General features: G+C 44.5%; 1 protein-coding gene across 16 annotated transcripts in view; it reads right to left on the reverse strand.

Moving 5' to 3' along the window:
* The window catches only part of SLC35D4 (solute carrier family 35 member D4), a 111,890-nt gene that overhangs the window by 5,765 nt on the left and 86,676 nt on the right, over positions 1–19,449 (reverse strand). For 11 of the 16 annotated variants that reach the window (XR_013381280.1, XR_013381279.1, XR_013381278.1 and 8 more), the window contains one exon: positions 5,247–5,311. Coding sequence is in view for 9 of the 16 variants with exons in the window: in XM_077900259.1 (XP_077756385.1) it covers positions 5,247–5,311 (65 nt within the window). In the remaining 7 variants the exon portion in view is untranslated. Of the gene's footprint in view, positions 1–2,223; positions 2,273–5,246; positions 5,312–15,928; positions 16,072–16,372; positions 16,473–19,449 lie in introns of those variants that run through there. The other 5 variants (XR_013381283.1, XM_077900261.1, XR_013381282.1 and 2 more) reach the window with 4 other exon arrangements.

Raw genomic sequence — 19,449 nt, forward strand, 5'->3', positions numbered from 1 at the left:
ACCACCATCATCTCCTCTCCCTGGTGACTACAGGCCTCTGAGTGAGAGCAGAGGCACTCGTTAGGTAGACAGTCACTGGGGGACGGGGCCAGGAGGGTGTCCCACCCCCCAGGGAGGGGAACAGCTGGGATGGAAAGGTGAGAGCGTGAGGGGGATGGATGCCTGGTCTCCAAAGCTCCAAGTTGGAATGTACTTTCTTCTTTGCCCAGAAATACTATGAATAGTGGCAATAAGTCCATAAATTCTCTTTAATGCACATTTAACTCATAATAATGCAACTGAAATTAGCATTTACGTTAGAGGTGAAACAAATGCCCGAGGACCTTCCTAGATCTATAATCATCTTTTTTTTTTTAAAGACAATTTTTTAAAAATTTTATTTATTTACTTATGATAGTCACAGAGAGAGAGAGAGAGAGGCAGAGACACAGGCGGAAGGAGAAGCAGGCTCCATGCACTGGGAGCCCGACGTGGGATTCGATCCCGGGTCTCCAGGATCGAGCCCTGGGCCAAAGGCAGGCGCTAAACCGCTGCGCCACCCAGGGATCCCTATAATCATCGTTTAAAGGATTGCTTCTGTAAGAAACTGGGGTCCAAGTTCCAGAAGACCATATGTGGAAACACGACCCATTTGTGCTGGTGCCTGGTCTAATTCAGGGACATCTCTTTGGATGAAGAAGTAACTGAACGGGAAGCCATTCTTTTGGTCCAGAGGCTCAGCCCTGAACGCCAGGCTTTTCCTTTTACACAGATCTTACTGTTCTTTTCAACATCCCTTAAAGAACACACACACACACACACACACACACACACACACACACGTCTTCTTAACACCCCCCACCCCCACCAGCACCCCCAGGCAAGTTCAGAGTCACTGTGACCTGGCGCACAGGCTGCACGGGCCTTTGGCCTTGGGAGGGGCTTATTTATGCAAATGTAACGGGGGGCTCAGTCATTTCTGCAGCTTCCAGTAATCCTCCGCAGTCACCAGGGAGAAGAATAGGCTACGGGCTGGCTCGTTGCCCCTTCTCCCCCCATGGCCTTAGAACAATGCCGAAGTGTAATAACCTTGCATTTCATCCGCTGGGCTTAGCTATTTCATGAAACACCAAAGCAGCTTAGTGAATGCTCAGAAGGAAACAAACCTTGGTTCAAGTTTACTGGTAAGAGAGCCAGGGAGGTAAGCTTTGATGTTGTTTTCTAAACAGCAGGAGAAGCTGACACAGGGCGCAGGAATCTTAATAGCATTACAACTATTTAAGTCAGGGCCTCACTGAACTGTTGGCAAATCTTGTAATCCCCATCATTCCTGAAGTCAACACACTTCATCTAACGAAGGCATACGCACCAGATTGTAGACCTTACCCAGCCAGAAACATCCATCACTAGCTTCTCTTTGGGGTGTGTGGGGTGGTGGGGTTTCAGGGTCCCTCCAGTCTTTGCCCATCAGAAGAGGCCTCAACTGTACATTCATTATTGTGCTCATTCAAGCACCTACTGACCCCATGAGATGGGGCAGAGCCTGTACCCTTTTCTGGCTGGGGGCCCAGCACTACATGCAGCGCCTAATAAATATTTTTTCCATGAATGATGATGAATTCTTATCCTTGCTCCCCCTGCTCCCATCCATGTTCCAAACTATTTTGGCTTTTTTTCTTTTCCACGAAAAGCTATTTGCCTAATGTGCCACTCCCTTGGAGGCTTGCTGAGGGGGACAGTTCACAATCTGATAAATTACTCTGTGTGGAGAGGTAATGAGGGACAGTTCTCTAGAAGGCCCTTCTTAGCATTTTAGAGTTTTTGCATTTTTTAACGAAAATGGAAAACTGATCAATTTCCATCACTGTGATCCTAGCTGCACTCTGGGGTGTGCTGGGGGGAGTAGTACTTCCTTCACCCCTGAATTCACTCTTCCTATAAAGAGGCTTGGGCAGTCTCTGTGCAGTGTCTGAAAATAAAGGCAGAAGACATCGTGTGTGGGAGGCTTGTGCTAAGATCCAGCATTTTGGTAACTCATGATCAATGGCGGGCTCCGTGAACGATCAGCAAAGGCAAAGGCGAGAAGGGATCACAGAATCCTCAGAACAAAGAGGTTGTGTTTGGATTATTTGTTTTCTCTTCTTGTATCTAAATACTTGCAAAGGTAAGAGTCTCTCCTACTCTAAAAAGGATTCAAAGAAGGGGCACCCACAACTAATTCTACTCAACAGGGACATTGCTCACGGCTCAGAATTTTTTCTTTTGTACGTGTTGGATCCGCTTTGCTGAAATTCTGGAATAGAGGAGTACATATTGATATGTAGCATGAAACTCTGTTGGCTAAAAGTGAATAATTAAATATTCATCTGGGTATTTAAATTCTGGGCTTGCAACAGATTGTTTTTATAATAAAAACAAGATAATTTGTCGGATAAGAGCAATTGCTTTTAAGAAAAGACTTTAAAAAGTTGACCAACATTGGTACTTAGGTTTATAATTTTTCTCGGTATGGGATGTAGAAGACTGGCCACTCATTTATTCAGTCCTTAGGGCTAGGCGGTGAGCCACACAAGTACATGAGTGTGGTTCCCCTCCTGGAGGAGCTCACAGCCACAGGAAGATGGGGTGTGCACATCTACCTGTCACTTAGCATGGTGTGTGCTGCACACAGAGAGGGTGGGAGGGGCTTCTGAGAACCAGACACACAGGTTGACCAAATCTCTAACTCAGGAGATAAGCAAGCTGCTAAGTCTTGCCGAAATTTTAAATGGCATTTTCTCCACTAACCACCGCAAACCTTTACATCCCTGATTCCCAACTGGGGTAGTTCTGCTCCCAAGGGGAGCAGGTGCTATTGGCATCCAGTGGGATAGGGCTCAGGTTTGCATCTAATAACCCTATAAGGCATAGGACAACCCCCCTACAACAAATTATCTGGCCCCAAATATCAACAGTGCTGAGGTGAAAAACCCTACTTCAGATGATGATGTTTCGTGCAGCTAAGTTGCCAGCCAACCCCCCCCCCCACACCCCCAAAAGGTAGATAATGACACGTCATGCACTCATTTCCTGGATGGTTGACCTCGCTGGGGCCACACACTGTGTCTGTAGCCTCAGAGCCCACCAAACACCTTTTGTGAAATGAACGAATATATGTGCAAATGGAGGCTCTCAGACGTAGCTGATACAGGGTCGTCTGGTCTCAGCCAGCCTGGTGTGGTGGAGGCTGCGCTGACTTCAAGAGTCCATGTCCTCGTAAGGGGGCAGTCTCTATTCCAGCAGCTGGGGCCATGTGGAAGTACAGGCCCAAAGTAGCCATTGTTCTATATTTTCAAAAGAATCTGGAAACCTGGACCTTTATGGGGAAATCACCTGACTTCTCAACGTCAACCAATTTAAAATTTGCAAACCAAACAAGAAACAACGACGATACAGGCAAACACAGGAGGTCCCAACAAAACAGTTCTGCAGTCCCTGCCCTTTGTGACTTCTGATCAGTTCTAAGCTCCCGCAAGACAGAGGACAGCCCTGCCGGCGCCCAGGCTCTGAGAGCCGGTCAGCCAGGCTCAGCTTGAGCACACCAGTCTGTGGACAGTGCAGACTAGTTCTGTGCAAAAGACAGGAAATCTGAAATACAGCCTGACACTCCTCCTCTGGTGGTTCACTTTGTGGTTGGAAAATTCTTTGGGGCTGAAAACACACCATCCTTAAACTCAAGAGTTCTCAAAAATCAGGAAATTCCAAAGTCAAGGTTCCTTTTGCAATAATCACACATGCTGTTTCCTTGATTTGGGTACACACAGGCTTTCTTTCCATTTTGTTCAGGGCATACCCATCAAGTTCACAGGACATGAAAGAGCCTGCAGGCTTGGCCTCTTACAGACTGCTGCTGTGATAGTCAGCCTTAGCATTTCCTCCCTGCTGGAAGAATCTCACTCCTCTATTTCTCACACTCGGCTCAACACCTGGGTTTTTAAAATTCATTCTGAAATTCTGTACAAAATACAGTAGTCGGAAGTTTACTTGTGAGAAAGAAAAACACCATCAAGAATTTAGACTACTGCTATGTAGGTGAAGACATTGACATTTGGGGACAAGTCTCAAGAATGTATCAGGATATCTTGGCAGCTGGGCTTCTGGACGTCACCCACTGTGGGCGTCATGCCTTCCTGGAAGGACAGGTGCAGGGGAAGGAGGGGGGAGCATGGAATTAGCTCCCTTCCCCACAGCCGCAGCTCTGGTTCCAAATCACCAACATTCACCATTGGCACCTCCTGCCTCTCTATCCTTCCTGGTCTTCCCGGGGCCAGAAGGCCCAAATCCTCTTCCACCCGCAGCCTTGCTAAGCCTCTCTATTCTGCATAAGGTCCAGTTCAAGCCAGTTCCAAAGCCTTCCTGATGGTCCATCCCCTCTCCTTCCTTCAGCCCTCACATTTGCTGTGCATTCAAACCATGACTGTCTTATCCCACAAATTATCTTTATGATTTCCCTGCCCCTTCCCCTCCTTGAGCGCTGACATGTCTTTGCATGCAGCAGTCACACAATAAATACTTTCAGCTAACGGACAGAATTATAGTTTATGGTATTAACTAAGACAATGAGATCTTTTTTCTATAATCATTCCACTGGACATTCTGAGTTCACCATGTCAGACCCTCAACAAGAAATAGAGCTGTCTTGTCCTGAGTAATGCTCCTTCTGTGTTGCTGTCGAATTATCTAGAAGTTCTTTATATATGATCATACTGGGGGGAGAAGAACACAAGGCCAATTTCTCTTGTATCTCCATTATGACCCACTTCTACCTAGACACTGTCTATACTGTGGGTAAATCCTTGGTGTTTGCCAAGTCAGGTTTAAGGAGGAACAGTAAGGTTATGGGGTCTTGGGCACACACAGGTCTGGTTTTGAATCCTTGTCTAGTCATAGTAGCTATAAAATCTTGGAAACATCACATAATATATATAAAACTAGTAGTTCACCAACAGTGCTTATGCTTGTGTGGATAAGTGGCTGAAAGGTGTGTGGGTGATGTTCTATTTCTTAATCTGGATGCTGGTTATAGTAGGTTCGGTATAATCAGTTTGTGAAAATTCATCAAGTTGCATATTCATGACATATGCACTTCTCAAAATGTATATTTACAGGTCAATAAAATATATACCCCAAAAACCCATTCTTCAACATTTAAGAGGGAAAAAAAAATAGTATCCTGATAAAACCCAAACAATGAATTTGCTTTTCCTCTCTCTGTGCCAAAGACTTACCATCCCACCATTGCATTGGTCAGGATCATATCAAACAGCAATACTGACAAGCCAGCTGTGATGACCTGCAGAAATAATTTCAACAAAAGGGCATTAGAGCAGCAGGACTTCGGTAACCTTCTCCAGAGCCCTTGTTTACAAGCTGAATTCATGTTAGTTCAGATTCCAGATGTCACTTGTTTTTACTTCATGTCCTTTTCCCCACACACTTGCTAGGCCCCTGTATTTAGTGCTTCCTCTGAGCTAAGCATTTGGTGGAGAAAATGCTAAGTCCTAGTCTATTTGGGAGGTGAATATCTTCATAGAAACACTTAACTTACAAACTCTTCAAAAGAGGAGGCACACAGCCAGCATCTCACCCATCTCTCTCTAGGGCAGGCGGAGAATAAGAATATGCATTTCCATCTTGTCTTTATGTGCATAAATAATCCCCAAGCCCAGTTTTGCTCATTGATCTGTTCCCACATCCTCCAGATAAAAACTTAGCTGTCACCTTGCCTTTGCTCACAGCACCATCTCTCCCCCTGTCCCAATGTCCCTGTTTTTCTGGCCCATGATATAAGTTCTAAGAAACCAGGTGCTGCCTGGGGGAGGGAACAATTAAATCATTAATTAATTATTTGCAGGGGCACTGGCTGGCTCAGTTAGAGGAGCGTGTGACTCTTGATCTCAGGGTCATGAGTTTGAGCCCCTCGTTGGGTGCCGAGATTACTAAAAAAATAAATAAACTTTAAAAAATTATTTGCAAATACCTAAAAGCCAAAAGAGGGAAGAGGTTATCCCTGCATCTCTCAGAGCTAGAAATGACAGAAAAGTCTCTTAGGAATGGCATTAAAGGGACTCACACTCCCATAGTATCACTAAACGGTTGGCACAAAGAGTGTGTGTGAACCAAAGACCCAACTCTGTCACCACTTGGAATGCCTGCTCAGGAAAAGATGTTTTTTCCCCAGAATTCTGTATTCTAAAATGCGAGTTGGCTTCCATTGGGAAGGTGAGCCTAAGGACATGCTTTCTTGCAGTGAGAAGGAGCAGGGAGTCATCATGGAATGGGTCCCTCAGGCTGGACACTCTGGGAAATGTGAAATGTCACCTCACTCAAGGGGACTCATGCTGTCCTAGAGGCCTCTCTTAGGGTCTCCAAGCTGGGAATCAGGCAGCAACCAGGTGGTCAGAAGGAAGGAGTACATTTAACGAGTCTCACCCTCATTCATTTACCATTTCAAAAAAAAAGTCTGCAAATATAAACAGTACAGAAACCCTGTGAGGCTGTAGAACCTGTATAATTTACCCACTTGAGGTCCCTCTCTCTTTGCTTCTTTTACTGATTTACAGCAAAAAAACACGACAGCAAAACAGACCTGTGTTTTCTTCAGGAACAAGAATGAGGTGGCGACCAGGTCAGTGAGACAATTGCAAAGCAAAACCCAAAGAACGTGCATGGAGAAAGAGGTTTATCAAAGTGCTGGGGGTGGGAGTGGGGGGCAGGTATCTTCAACAACAGGGTGAGTGGCAGCTGTTCTTCTCCTATCCTCCCCCATTTCGTTTAACATTATACTTAGGACCTTCGCATCTATGGTCATAACTGAAAGGATCTCAAAATTTTATTAGCTTTCCATGCAACTGTCGGGTTTTGGGAACAAGGTTATACCGACCACATCAAGTTAGTGCATCCGCTTCCCTGCTTCCCTTCCTAATAAAGGATGAAGGTGATCTTTACTGAGGATGTTAACTCTGACTTGAATGCTTTGGACCTGGATGGACCTTCTAGTTGGGGCTGGCCTTTAACAGCCACTGTCTTAACCAAATCTTCCATTTTCCTTGATTCAAGTCTGTCATTTTCACTTTTTCCAAAAATGTGTTTCATCTAGGTTTTCTAACTCATTCACATTTCGCTATTTGGAAAGCAATACTATTTTTTCTCATTTGCACCCATGTTTGTTACCTTATGTTTTATTCTTATTTTTATTGTCATTTTCTTTTTTATTTTTCCTTCCTTAGTCTTAACCAAAGTTAAGTTTGTTAATCCCTCTTTACTTTTGCTGCTTCTTGGATATTTCCTGGGATGGAGCCAATGGGGATTTCTTAGAACCGCTGAAATAGGCTCGGTTCTGATGGATGGCCGTGATGTTGGCAGCTTGGTGCAACGGAACACCTCACTAAATTGATGAAGGATTCAACTGGCCTTTCCTCATTCTTCACCATTGTTTTTAGGCCCTTTGCCCCTTTATACCAGCTTTTCAAGGCCTTCTCTGATGGACTCATTCCTTATTCTCTGATTGAATCTCTCCACAGCTTCCATCTGGCGTGTGAGGCCGCCACCCCCCACACACTCTGGAGTCCTCACAGCCTGGGACACGCGCCTCCCTTCCTCTGTGCACTTCTTTAGCTCAGGACTAATCCTGTCTGCCGTGAGATAGACAACTGGCCTGCTTATTCCTATTAACTGCACCTTTTGCCAAGAAAAACACTTCTTAAAACTTCCAAACCAGCCCTTACTTGAAAGTAAGATTGGTTTAGGAGCCACACTGGTGCCTTTGCCATGTGCTGCTTCCTGGAAATGTTTGTACAGTCTCTTGCTTTTCTCCTGAGGCACTTTTTCAAACTTTTCTAAAGTTTTATCTCTCAATGAGCACATTTTCTGCTGGCTGAGACACTCACTAAAATTTCACAAATAGGTGTGTCTTATTGCTATAGTGAATGTATAGTGAAGTTGTCTACACTACAGAGCTACTGTGAAGTTCAACGGACCACTTTGTGATCTATTCAGTAGGAACCATTAGGCTTCTATCATAGGCTTCTCTACTTTTTTTTGCTTCCATTGCCAGCTCAAGCAGTCAGCATTAGAGGCATTTTCTCCCTCCCTCCCTCCGTGTGTGTGTGTGTGTGTGTCTCTCTCTCTCTGTCACACACACACACACACACACACACACACACACTCACTCACTCACCAAAGCTCTGCCTCTTCACAAAAGTCATTGCTGAAGATGGGATTAGTAGCGGCCAGCAACGCCTCACCGAGAGGCAGACACTGGGCAGTCAGCCAGGCCAACTTGCCCACTAAGTGACTTGCACCCACACACCAACCTCACCATGTGTGAGGTTCAAATTCATGCCTCAGCAAAGTGAAAGATTTCTATATGCCATGGGCCATCAAGGCTGCTCAAGAATCCTCCAAAGTGGGAATGATACACCTGCTCATGCCAAGGGTCCATTCCACTTCCAGTTCCACCAAGGAACAAACGAAAGCCAGAAGTAGCTGAGGGTGCATGTCTGAGTGCAGAGTGTCCTACACGTGGTTACCTAGGGGAAGGACCTGAGAGGTGGAAGGGACTCCCCAAGATCAGGGGTGGGGGACCTGTGGCCAAGAGATAGAGGCTCCAGGGGCCTGGGACCTCAGAGCAGTGAGGAGTAGAACCAACGCCCTGCCTCCCAGGTCAGCCTTCTCTCACAGCCAAAAACAAGAAAGGGCCCATCCACATCACCTCCATACGGCTTTCTTTTTTTTAAGATTTTATTTTTTAAGTAATCTCTATGCCTAATGTGGGGCTTGCACTTACAACCCTGAGATCAAGAGTCACATGCTCTACTGACTGAGCCAGCCAGGCACCCCTCCATATAGTTTTCTTGGAAAAAAAAAAAAAAAGAATCCACTGAAAGCAGGGACTCCAACAGATATTTGCAAACCCATGTTCATAGCAGCATTATTCACAATAGCCCAAATTTGGAAGCAACCCAAGTATCCATCAATGGATGAACGCACAGGCAAAATGTGGTGCATAATTATTTAGCCTTTAAAAGGAAGGCAATTTGGACACAAGAACTCTAAAGACATTATAGTAGGCGAAATAAGCCAGATACAGAAGGACAAATATTGTAGCGTTCCACTTACATGAGCTACCTAGAGTAGTCACAGTTATAGAGACAGAAAGTAGAATGGAAGTGACCAGACCCTGGGCTGGAGGGGGGGGAGGGGGGGAGACTGGAAGTGGGGAGTTAGTGTTAACGGGGACAGGGTTTCAGCTTTAGATGATGAAAAAGTTCGGGGTTTGGATGTCAGTAAACGTGTAAACTTTTTTTTTAACCCTTTAAAACAGCTAAAATCTGCTCTAGACTTTGAATTACTCTTGGCACTTGCCATTCAAGAGACTTCAGTAGCAGCCATTCCTAGCAATTGTTGTTCCTGCTTTCAGAAAGCATGTTTAAAAACACACATTTTTCCCCATAGAAGAAAGAGTCCTGTGGTCTGAGGAATGTCTCCGTCGCACACTCAGATCTGAACAACAAACACCAGGACCAGCCGTGGGCTGAGAGATGCCAACAACAGCAGAGCTCAATACATTGTGTCGGGCAGCGGGGCTTTGAACTTCCTGGCTTTGTCCACGGATGTCACAACCTCTGTGTTATTGAAGCAGATTTTGGTATTTAAAGCAGATCAGGCTTGTTTTTTAAACATTCATTTCGATCCTAAGACAAATTTTCTGTTTGTCTAAGGGAAGAAGAAAGGGGAATGGTTGTTGGTGGGAACCTGCCAGACAGTCGTGCATTTGGGGTGAGGGGGGATCAGAGTCAGGCTTGGTGTTTGTTATTGCTTTGCTGTTGTTGCTTAAATACATACGACTTAAGAAGAAAGGGATGGATCGCAGCACATAGAAAAGGCCCGACCCTCCTGCTTAAGCTAGTTGTAGGGTTCCAAACACGGTTTTAGACCATCATGTTTGCTCAACAAAGTCCCTCTGCCTGGAACAGTTTCATAGGCCTCCACAGACAATTCCCGCTCACTTTTTGAAAATCCTTTTCTAGAAATCTTTTACAGCTTTTTATTAAGATTTATTTATTTTAGAGGGGGGAGCATGCACACGAGCGTGAGTGGGGAAGGGTACAGGGAGAGGGAGAGAGAGAGAATCCTCAAGTAGACTCTCCACTGAGCGCGAAGCTGAAACAGGGCTCGATCCCAGGACCCTGAGATCATGACTTGAGTCAGAGTCAGAAGCTGGATGCTTAACCGACTGAGCCACCCAGGCGCCCCTAAAAACTTTTCTGAACCTGCCCTTCACTCCTTCCACACATCTGAGTGGATCAGGCACCTCTTCCAGTCGCTTCCATACCCCTTGGCACTGCACACACCAAACTATGGAAACGTGTGGTCTCCCCAACCAGGCGGGCGCCGTTCATCTTTGTATGTTGAGGATCTACCAACAGAGACCTACATATGGTAAGTGGCTGATACATTTTCCAGAACTCAGTAGTTATCCGAGCTGATAAGTCATAATCTTGTTTATTTTTATTTTTTATATTTTTTGTATTTAAATTCAATTAATTGATATATAGTATATTATTAGTTTCAGAGGTAGAGGTCAGTCAGTTCATCAGTTTTATAGAATACTCAGTGTTCCTTACATCCCGTGCCCTTTTTTTTTTTAAAGATTTTATTTATTTATTTATGAGAGACACACACACACACACACAGACACACAGAGGCAGAGACACAGGCAGAGGGAGAAGCAGGCTCCATGCAGGGAGCCCAACATGGGACTCGATCCCGGGTCTCCAGGATCACGCCCTGGGCTGAAGAGGGCACTAAACCGCTGAGCCACCTGGGCTGCCCACCCTGCCCCCTCCTTAATGTCCATGCCACCCCATCCATCCCCTCCAGCAACACTCTGTTTCCTATGATTAAGAGTCTCTTATGGTTTGTCTCCCTCTCTGATTTCGTCTTGTTTTATTTTTTCCTCTCTTCCCCTATGATCCTCTGTTCTGTTTCTTAAATTCCACATATGAGTGAGATCATATGATAATTTGGGAGACACTCTTGTTTATTTTTAAATCCCTTTTCATATATTAGGGGCAGTTGGAACCCAGACTGGAGACACTCTCTGCTCCTCATCTCTGCTTCTTTGCCCAGTTACCTCCAAGAGTCTAGAAAGAGCTCCGCGGGGGAGGATTTGCAACTAGCTCACTCAGGTTCCAAGACCAAAAATACCAGGAAAGATTCTGATTGTCTCCTGGACCAACTGACCATGGCCGGGGAGGGGGTGGGGGTGGGGGTGGGGTGGACAGAATAATGAAAGAAGGTGGAAGTTCACCCTTGAACTTCATAGTTGGAATGAAGGATGGAACATTTTCTTGGAGGAAAGAGGGAAAGTGCTGGGCACACAGAAGAACAGATGTCTTGCATGCCCTTGCCACCAATGCCACCTGGGAGCCTGCAGGAAATGCAGAATATTAGGCCTCACCCCAGAGCTACTGAACAACATGTACATTTGAACAGAGAGCCAGGTGACTTGTTTTCATATTCAAACGTGGAGTTCTGCATTACACTCTTCAACTCCAGCGCTGGCTCAAGAACTACTCTGTCCAGCTGGTACAGGACTGCTTGGCACTGCCACATCTCCAAGGAAAGGCAGGCTGTAACTGCTCTTAGACCCATCCAATATGTTAATAATTTCACACACCCAATAAAAACTTTCTTTTCACCGGTTTCAATTTTGTGTTGAAACTCTCCAATCATTTTATTCATGTTTTCTTTTCTTTAACCTAGTATCCACAGTCATCTTGAAGTTACTGTTCGCTCCAACATCTGGATTATTTGTAGCTCCGTTCCTATGGTTTTTTTCCCACTTGATTATTAGTCAGGTTTCCCGCCTCCTCACTTGTCTATAACTTTGTGTCTTGGACAGTGTGTAAAGGAACTGTAGAGGCTCCAGATGACTGCTTCCACCAGGAAGTGGTGTCCTCTTTTCTAGGATGAGGGCTCAATCCAATGAGGTGGGCTGAAGCTCTACTAAGGCTCTACTTTATATAGTCCTTCAGGGATGGCATTTAAGAGCTTGGTGGATCTCTATCTCCTGGTCCCTGAAAGTACTGCCTTTCAGAAATTCTGGCCTTAGCATTTGAGCTTCCCATCCCACATAGGTTCAAAACCCAGCAACTGTCTTTAGGGGAAGACTTATCGTATTATTTGCTATGGGCTCCTACTTCTAGCAGAATTTTGTCTCATAAGCACCCCAATACCATGAGAGTTTTCATTTTGCCTTTCTGGGCCAGCCTGCAGCCTCCTGAGCTGATCCAGAACTCAGCAAATGGCTCATGGGAATACTGGACTTGCCTTTGGGGGTTCCTCTAGTTTCCAATCCATCACACCAATTCCATGACTGCAAATGCTCTGCTAGTTTCCCTTTCCCATAGAATATGTCCTCTTCTTGGGCCAAGTCAGATCCTTATCCCCCACCCAGAATCAGCAAGTATCCTCCCCCTCCCCAACTACCTTGAAGAAAAGAGCTTGTGCTTCTCAGTATACCTAGGAAGAGTCCTTCCTTCTCTGGAAATTTATTTACTGTGGCTCTCATTGCTTTCATTGGTCTCTGATTTCCTTTTCTTATTTAAGTAGGCTGTATGCCTGGTGTGGAACCCAACACAGGGCTTGAACTCACGACCCTGAGATCAAGACCCAAACTGAGATCAAGAGTCAGATGCTTAACCACCTGAGCGTCCCAGGCACCCCTCTGATTTCCTTAAAAAACATGATTCTTGCAATTCATTTGCTTCCCCCCCCTAGTTGTTTCAGTTGAATGCTGGCCTGTCACAATGTACAACATTCTACTCTGAAGTGAAAGGTTTCCATTTATTACATAGATAAGAAAACTGAGACCCAGAGAAATGGTAAGCTACTGGTTTTCAAACTAAGCTTGGCTAACCACTATTTCCCTAGAGCCTCCTTGGATGTCATGGTAAGGCAAGGTGGGGAGGCTTTATCTGACTTGTTCTGAACATTTTCCTGATCAGTGACAATCTTATTAACTCATTCATTATAATTTTAATTACCTTTGTTCTTTTATCATAGCCTAGGATCATATATATGTGTATATGCATATATACATATACTTGGATCATATATATGTATATGATACACACACACACACACACACACACACAATCAGCCTGGGGCAACAGGACTTGCTCAAAGGCACAATCACTTTCTCTTCAGATAGTTTCAGGTATGATGCAATTGATGAGGATTAATTAGGCAGCTGGTGGTGAGAGGAACATTAAGGTTCTTCCTCATGATTCTCTCTGCCCATGGGGGAAGGAAACTCTTCTGCCTCCTGGCTTTTTATTCTCATCCAAGTTCACTCTGATGGGAAGACCTACTCATCTTGCTATATGTTTACTGAGGCTCACTACACTAGTTAGTGGGATTCTAGTGCTTTACACACAAACCCCAGACTCTACATGGTATCTCTCTTCACTTGAATCCATGCGTAAAATTCCCTGGAGTCTGTCTCCACTTGTTGGTGGTGGGAATGGAAGATGGGGTGGAAACCATGCCTCCTATAAGGAGCAGAAAGCCTTAAGTCTCTAAACATTTTCAACATTTCATTGAGCTTAACATTTTCAGCTCAACTTTATTTCCCCACTTGCCTACTATTCCTTGTGTATGTATGCTATTAGTCTACATCCCAAAAAGGGAAGAGTGGGCAGTAGAGTTTAAGTATCAAAACTTTGAACTTTCCAACACACACTATGTACTGAAAATACCCATGTGTCTTGTCATACCATCCAATTCTAGTCCTTTGGTTATAACTTCAAATATCTGTGGCCCTTTGGACATTTTTTTGCTCTTGGACTTGCAACTTCCCGGCACAGTTTTACAAGGTACTAGCTCTTCCCCAGGCTGGGTGTCAGACTTTTCTCTTCAGTATTCACGTTTCTCAAGCGGCCAGGTTAATATGTGCACCGATGTGCTTCCTGGCACCTTTGGAGGGTTTTGTTTATCCTTTTCTCTTCATGGGCATTCCATTTCAGCTCATCCTAAAATACCTGGTTTATCTGATTTCCTATCATATACTTATTTTTTAAGTAAAGAGGCTGTAAATATGCCAAGTACTGCTTCTTTGCCAAGCAATATAAAGAGCAAAATAATGCTGTCATCCTTAGAACATCCGATTGTTGAAGATGAATGGAGAATCTGAGACTACCCTAACTTTGTCGCAGACTCAATTCAGAGACAGCTTGGTGTGGAGTCAATAGATTCTTCATCCTGGTACTTTTTTCTCAACATTCTCAGTTTCATTTTATTCAGTAAATGTACTCGTCTACTGACAGACTTACTTTTAAAATGACTGCTTTCTGCCAAAGTTATTTTTAAAATTTTGTCCTGCTGATTGAGAAGTTTTATGTCTCCCAAGCTAAACAGTGCTCTGTGCTTCTGGAAAGGAAGGGATGTGGCTAAGGTGTTTAATTTTCTGAGTTGTTTGGATTCACTCAAAGGATAGATCTAATCTCTGCAGTTTATTTTTAGAAATGAAATAAATTGAAGCTCAAAGGAGCTTTAAAGAAAGGCACCATAATTATATTTACTCCAAGGCCTGAGGATGTTTTCATCTCCTTTTGATATAAGTTCAATTCATACTATTGTTATCCTTAGTAATAATGGAGGGAAAGAACAGATTTGCCAGCAGATATACATCAAGACCTCCTTGCAGTGTTTAAAGAAACATAGCGCCCATTTTGCAAAAAAACTCTTTGCAGCTTTAAACCTGCCTCCTTCCTTAAGCCCAACAATTCCTGGAGAAGTATCAGTTGGGAGAAGTGAGGCCATGACGTCACAGGCTGTGTCCTGGTTCCAGGTCTGGTCACACTCAGTTTTGCAAGACCTGAGAGTGAGAACTCCTGAGGAATGCACAAAGCTTGCGCAAGAGTCATCCCAACAGCTCAATTCCGCTTGAGGGATTTACACAAACCACGAAGGCTTTCAGCTCTTGCTGTAAGCTTGGCACACACTGAAAAAATGTCAGTGAGCTCTTCTGCTATGGACTGAACTATGTCTGCCTTCCCTGTTCATATGTTGAAGCCTAATGTCCAATGTGATCGTATATGGAGCTGGGGCCTTTGGAAGGGAACTGGGGTTGGATGGGGTCATGACAGGGTGGAGTGGGGGGGTCCTCATGATAGGCTTAGTGACCTTATAAGAAGAGACCACAGAGCTTGCCCTCTCTCTCCCTCTTTCTCTCTCCCTCTCTCTCTGCTGTGTAAAGACACAGCTAGAAGGTGGCCATCTGCAACCCAGGGAGAGCACTCCCTCCAGACACCAACCCTGCCAGCACCTTCATCACAGACTTGCAGCCTCCAAAACTGTGAAGAATAAATATCTGTTCCTCCAGCCGCCCAGTCAGTGGTATTTTGTAATGGCAGCCCAAGCTGAGACATTATTCCTTGCTCTTTTGGAGAGTTTAAAAAAGTGAAAGTTAAAAAAACAATGACTAACTGTTTCAGAAGCAGTTCTCACCAAATCAGAAGTGAAAAATGAAAAGGGCTTTGAGTTATTGCTGGAATGAAGCAGAGGCTGAATGACACGCACTGCACACCTCCCTAGGCACCAGGGAGGAGAGCGCGACAGGCCAGAACCTGCCCTCACGGAGCCCTGTGTAGGCCAGCTGCTTCTAGAGGCCACCACGGGAGTCGTTTCAATGGAACTTCGAGATGATGCCTGTGTTCATGTTGGACAAATAAGAATTACCCAGAGAGGAAGTTGGGGAAGGGCTTTCGACATAGAAGGAACAGTACCAACAAGTCAGCAAACTCCAAGCCACTGGGTATTGACCAGAGCACAAAGTGTGAGGTGAGTAGTGGCCACCCCCTCCTTTTTTTTTTTAAAGATTTATTTATTTATTCATGAGAGACACAGATTGAGAGACAGACAGAGGCAGAGACACAGGCAGAAGGAGAAGCAGGCTCCCCACGGGGAGCTCGATGTGGGACTCGATCCCGGATCCCAGGATCACACCCTGGGCCGAAGGCAGGCGAGTAGTGGTCACCCTTAAAGCTGAAAGAAAACCGAGAGAGAGAGAGAGAGAGAGAGAGAGAGAGAGAGAGAGAGAAACAGAGAGACAGAGAGAGAAACAATAGTTGGGAACCCCTTTTTCCTAGCAAGGTACTGAAAAAAATCCCATGGAGAATCCTATTCCTAAAGGATGATGGGCAGCTGGTTCTAGGATGATGGGGTACATGGTTTGATCAGCATGCCAGGGGTGACCGTGGACTGGACCTCAGAAGAGACCATGCCAATCTTGTGGGCATCTCTTTTTGCGCCTGTGCCTGTGTTTGTGCCTGTGTCTGATACTTACAGCTGGATTTGTAAGGCCAGCAGTCAGGTAGTCCTGGGTGTCATAGACTCACTGAGGGGGCCTCAGGCCAGTTCCCCTCTCTGGATTTAAGTTTTCCCCTCTATAAGAAACAAAAAAATCAGCTATAAAGTATTTCTCAGGAACTCAATTTTAGTCTTTCACTTAAAACATTTTTTTTAAGGGGATGAGGGATTTTATTTATTCCCTGACTTGTTCCAGTAAGAATTTTCAAGAAGCTTAAAAATACAGTGGTTACAGACAAAATATGTTGATTAAAAGTAGATAAGAGTGATGAAGTGCACATGTGCATCTATGCCTTCATTTCTCTCAGGTATATGCCAGGGGTGGGCCTCCTCCATCATTACATAGACCTTGTTTGGCTGTAGTGTTTTCCAAATTTATTAGTTTTTTAAATTTTATTTTTAAGATTTTATTTATTTATTTGACAGAGAGAGAGCACAAGCAGGAGGAAGAGGCAGAGGGAGAGGGAGAAGCAGACTCCTTGCTGAGCAGGGAGCCCGATGCAGGGTCCATCCTAGGACTCTGGGATCATGACCTGAGCTGAAGGCAGATATTTAACCAACTGAGCCACCCAGGCACCACTAGCTGTAGTATTTTCTAAGCTCGAAATGTTATTCTGCATCCTCACCAAAACTTGGTATTGTCAGTTTCTAGAACTTTAGCCAATCTGATGGGTGTGTGGTTCCAATCTGATGGGTGTGTGGTTGATACCACTTCTGTCTCAATTCCCCATTCTCTTACACCTAATCTAGTATAGGCCAAAAGCCGCAATTTCCCTACAGAAGACCCTATCCAACAATCTTTAGGGCTGATACTTCTTTTTCTCTTCTTCAATTTTTTAATAAACACCTGTGTAGAACTTCCAAAATGATTAACTAGGTTCTCTGGGTTACTTGAAAAATTGAAAAAAGCACTTTGTAACCTACGGTGTCACTTGGATCTGGACATTTTAAATTTCTCTCAATACTAGAATGGCAAAATAGAACCAAGCAGAAATAAAGGCTCTCTATCAACCCAGATCAGCAGCTCTCAAATTGTAGCTGAACCCCAAATGCAAACAGCACTTCAAACATTTCTCCATCTGCGAAGGAAAGGCTCATTCTTTTCAAGTAATAACACACTAGCAAATGTAAAATGCTCAACACACATTACTTCATACAATTCCTGCAACATTTCCATGAAGTCATAATGGTGTTTCCCATTTTACAGATGAGAAAACTGATACATACAGAGGCAAAGTAATCTTTCCAAGGTTACAAGGCTAGAGTGAAATTCTGATCCAGGTCTTTCCGTCTCCCAAGAGCTGGGCTGTCACTAGGCTCTACTGTCTCATCACTCTATAAATCTCTGCTGAATAAACTTGCTGAATATAACATGTTCCAACAGAGCACAGTGAAAAAAATTCTCCAGGGAAAAGAAAACCTCATAAGAAGCATGGGTACTAAAGCCAGGTAGGTTTTACATAATTCGTAGAGTGAACAGTCAACGGCCTGAGACTAAGTTGAAGAAAAGAAGAACCATCATTGACTTGACAGAAGATACATCAGGACGTAACAAGATCCAAGTGGTTCACACTGCCTTATTCAACTCTGATGCTGGGGCAGGAAATACTTTCATGAGGTATCTACTACTGATCTTGGGCTATGGGCTCAGCTCTGGGGGGGTATGAGACGGCACCCACTCCCTCCAGTGCTCTGGAGTGAACTCCTTTTCTAATTTCTCAAGAGTTCTAGCCATCCGTGAAAGACAAAACTGACAAAGCATACGCCGATGAAAGGTGACACCGAATCACTGCCAAACCCCTCCCTCCCAAAGTGCTGAGCTCCCAAATCCTAACAGTTTAAGGCACACAGAAGGAAGAGTTCTGAACAGCACAGCCAAATGTCACAAACATTTGGCAGTTTGGGATAGCAGTGTCAATGATGCTTACGGCTGGATTCGTAAGGTAAAGATCTGTGAGAATGCAGGGCCCCATGTCATGAGAACATCTTTTACGCTCATCTGAATAAAAACATTTGTTTTCCTGGAGAAAATCCTTTTGGGGGCAGAGATCATTAACAGGTGATGGGATCCTTGAAACCAAAGTGTTCTAATTCCAAGAAGATAAACCTAACCCACTGTGAAAAAAAAGTAAAATCTTGCTTCTTTTTTGGGGTGTGGGGTGTGGGGTGTGGGTGGTAATCACTGTACAAAAGACAAATCAGAGACTTAAAAACAATGGCCCCAAATTCCATTTTCGCTAAAATATACAAGAGGTGCTTTCACAGTCACCAAATTCTTTGCAGTTCAAATTCTGCATCTGGGAAAACATGGACCCTTTATGCATTATTTTGGCATATTTATGGAGATCTGGGCACTTCAGCGGGTGTCAGGGATATAACCTTGAGTAAGATGTGCCCTGCCTTCCTTGGGCTCACAGGATGACACCCAGGTGGCTGGCTGGGAAGGAGTGACCCGATTATTGTGATTTTTCTAATTAGCCTGATGCTTGCCCTTATTTTTCCTCTCCCAACATGGAGGTGAGGGAAAGTGCTGGGTATTTTATTTATCAACTCTTGACTAATCACCTGCCACAATCTGGGCCAAACATTGTGCACACCTGGAAAATTGTGCAGAAATGAATTGTGCAGAAATGAATGGCCTGAGGTGAGGCAGAAAAGAAACAAGATAGAATTTTCCTTGGAGGCGGATGTGACTGGGGGGCTGCACAGGTTGAGCATCTGCCTTCAGCTCAGGTCATGATCCCGGGGTCCTGGGATTGAGTCCCACATCGGGCTCCCCACAGGGAGCCTGCTTCTCCCTCTGCCTATGTCTCTGTCTCTGTCTCTCATGAATAAATAAATAAAATCTTAAAAGAAAATCAACACACACAGTCTAATACTAGTTGTGTCTATATGGTACCAGGTAATTCATTGGTGACTGAAAAAAACTTTTCTTGCTGCATATTTGACTGACTGGCTATTTTGGAATCCTATAAGCTTGTTGAATATAACAACCTGCTGGTATGGAGCTGCCTGGCCTTATAGTCAGACACAATTATAAACAAAAACAACACC

Source organism: Canis aureus, chromosome 6 (assembly GCF_053574225.1).
Source record: "Canis aureus isolate CA01 chromosome 6, VMU_Caureus_v.1.0, whole genome shotgun sequence".
Classification (NCBI taxonomy): domain Eukaryota; kingdom Metazoa; phylum Chordata; class Mammalia; order Carnivora; family Canidae; genus Canis; species Canis aureus.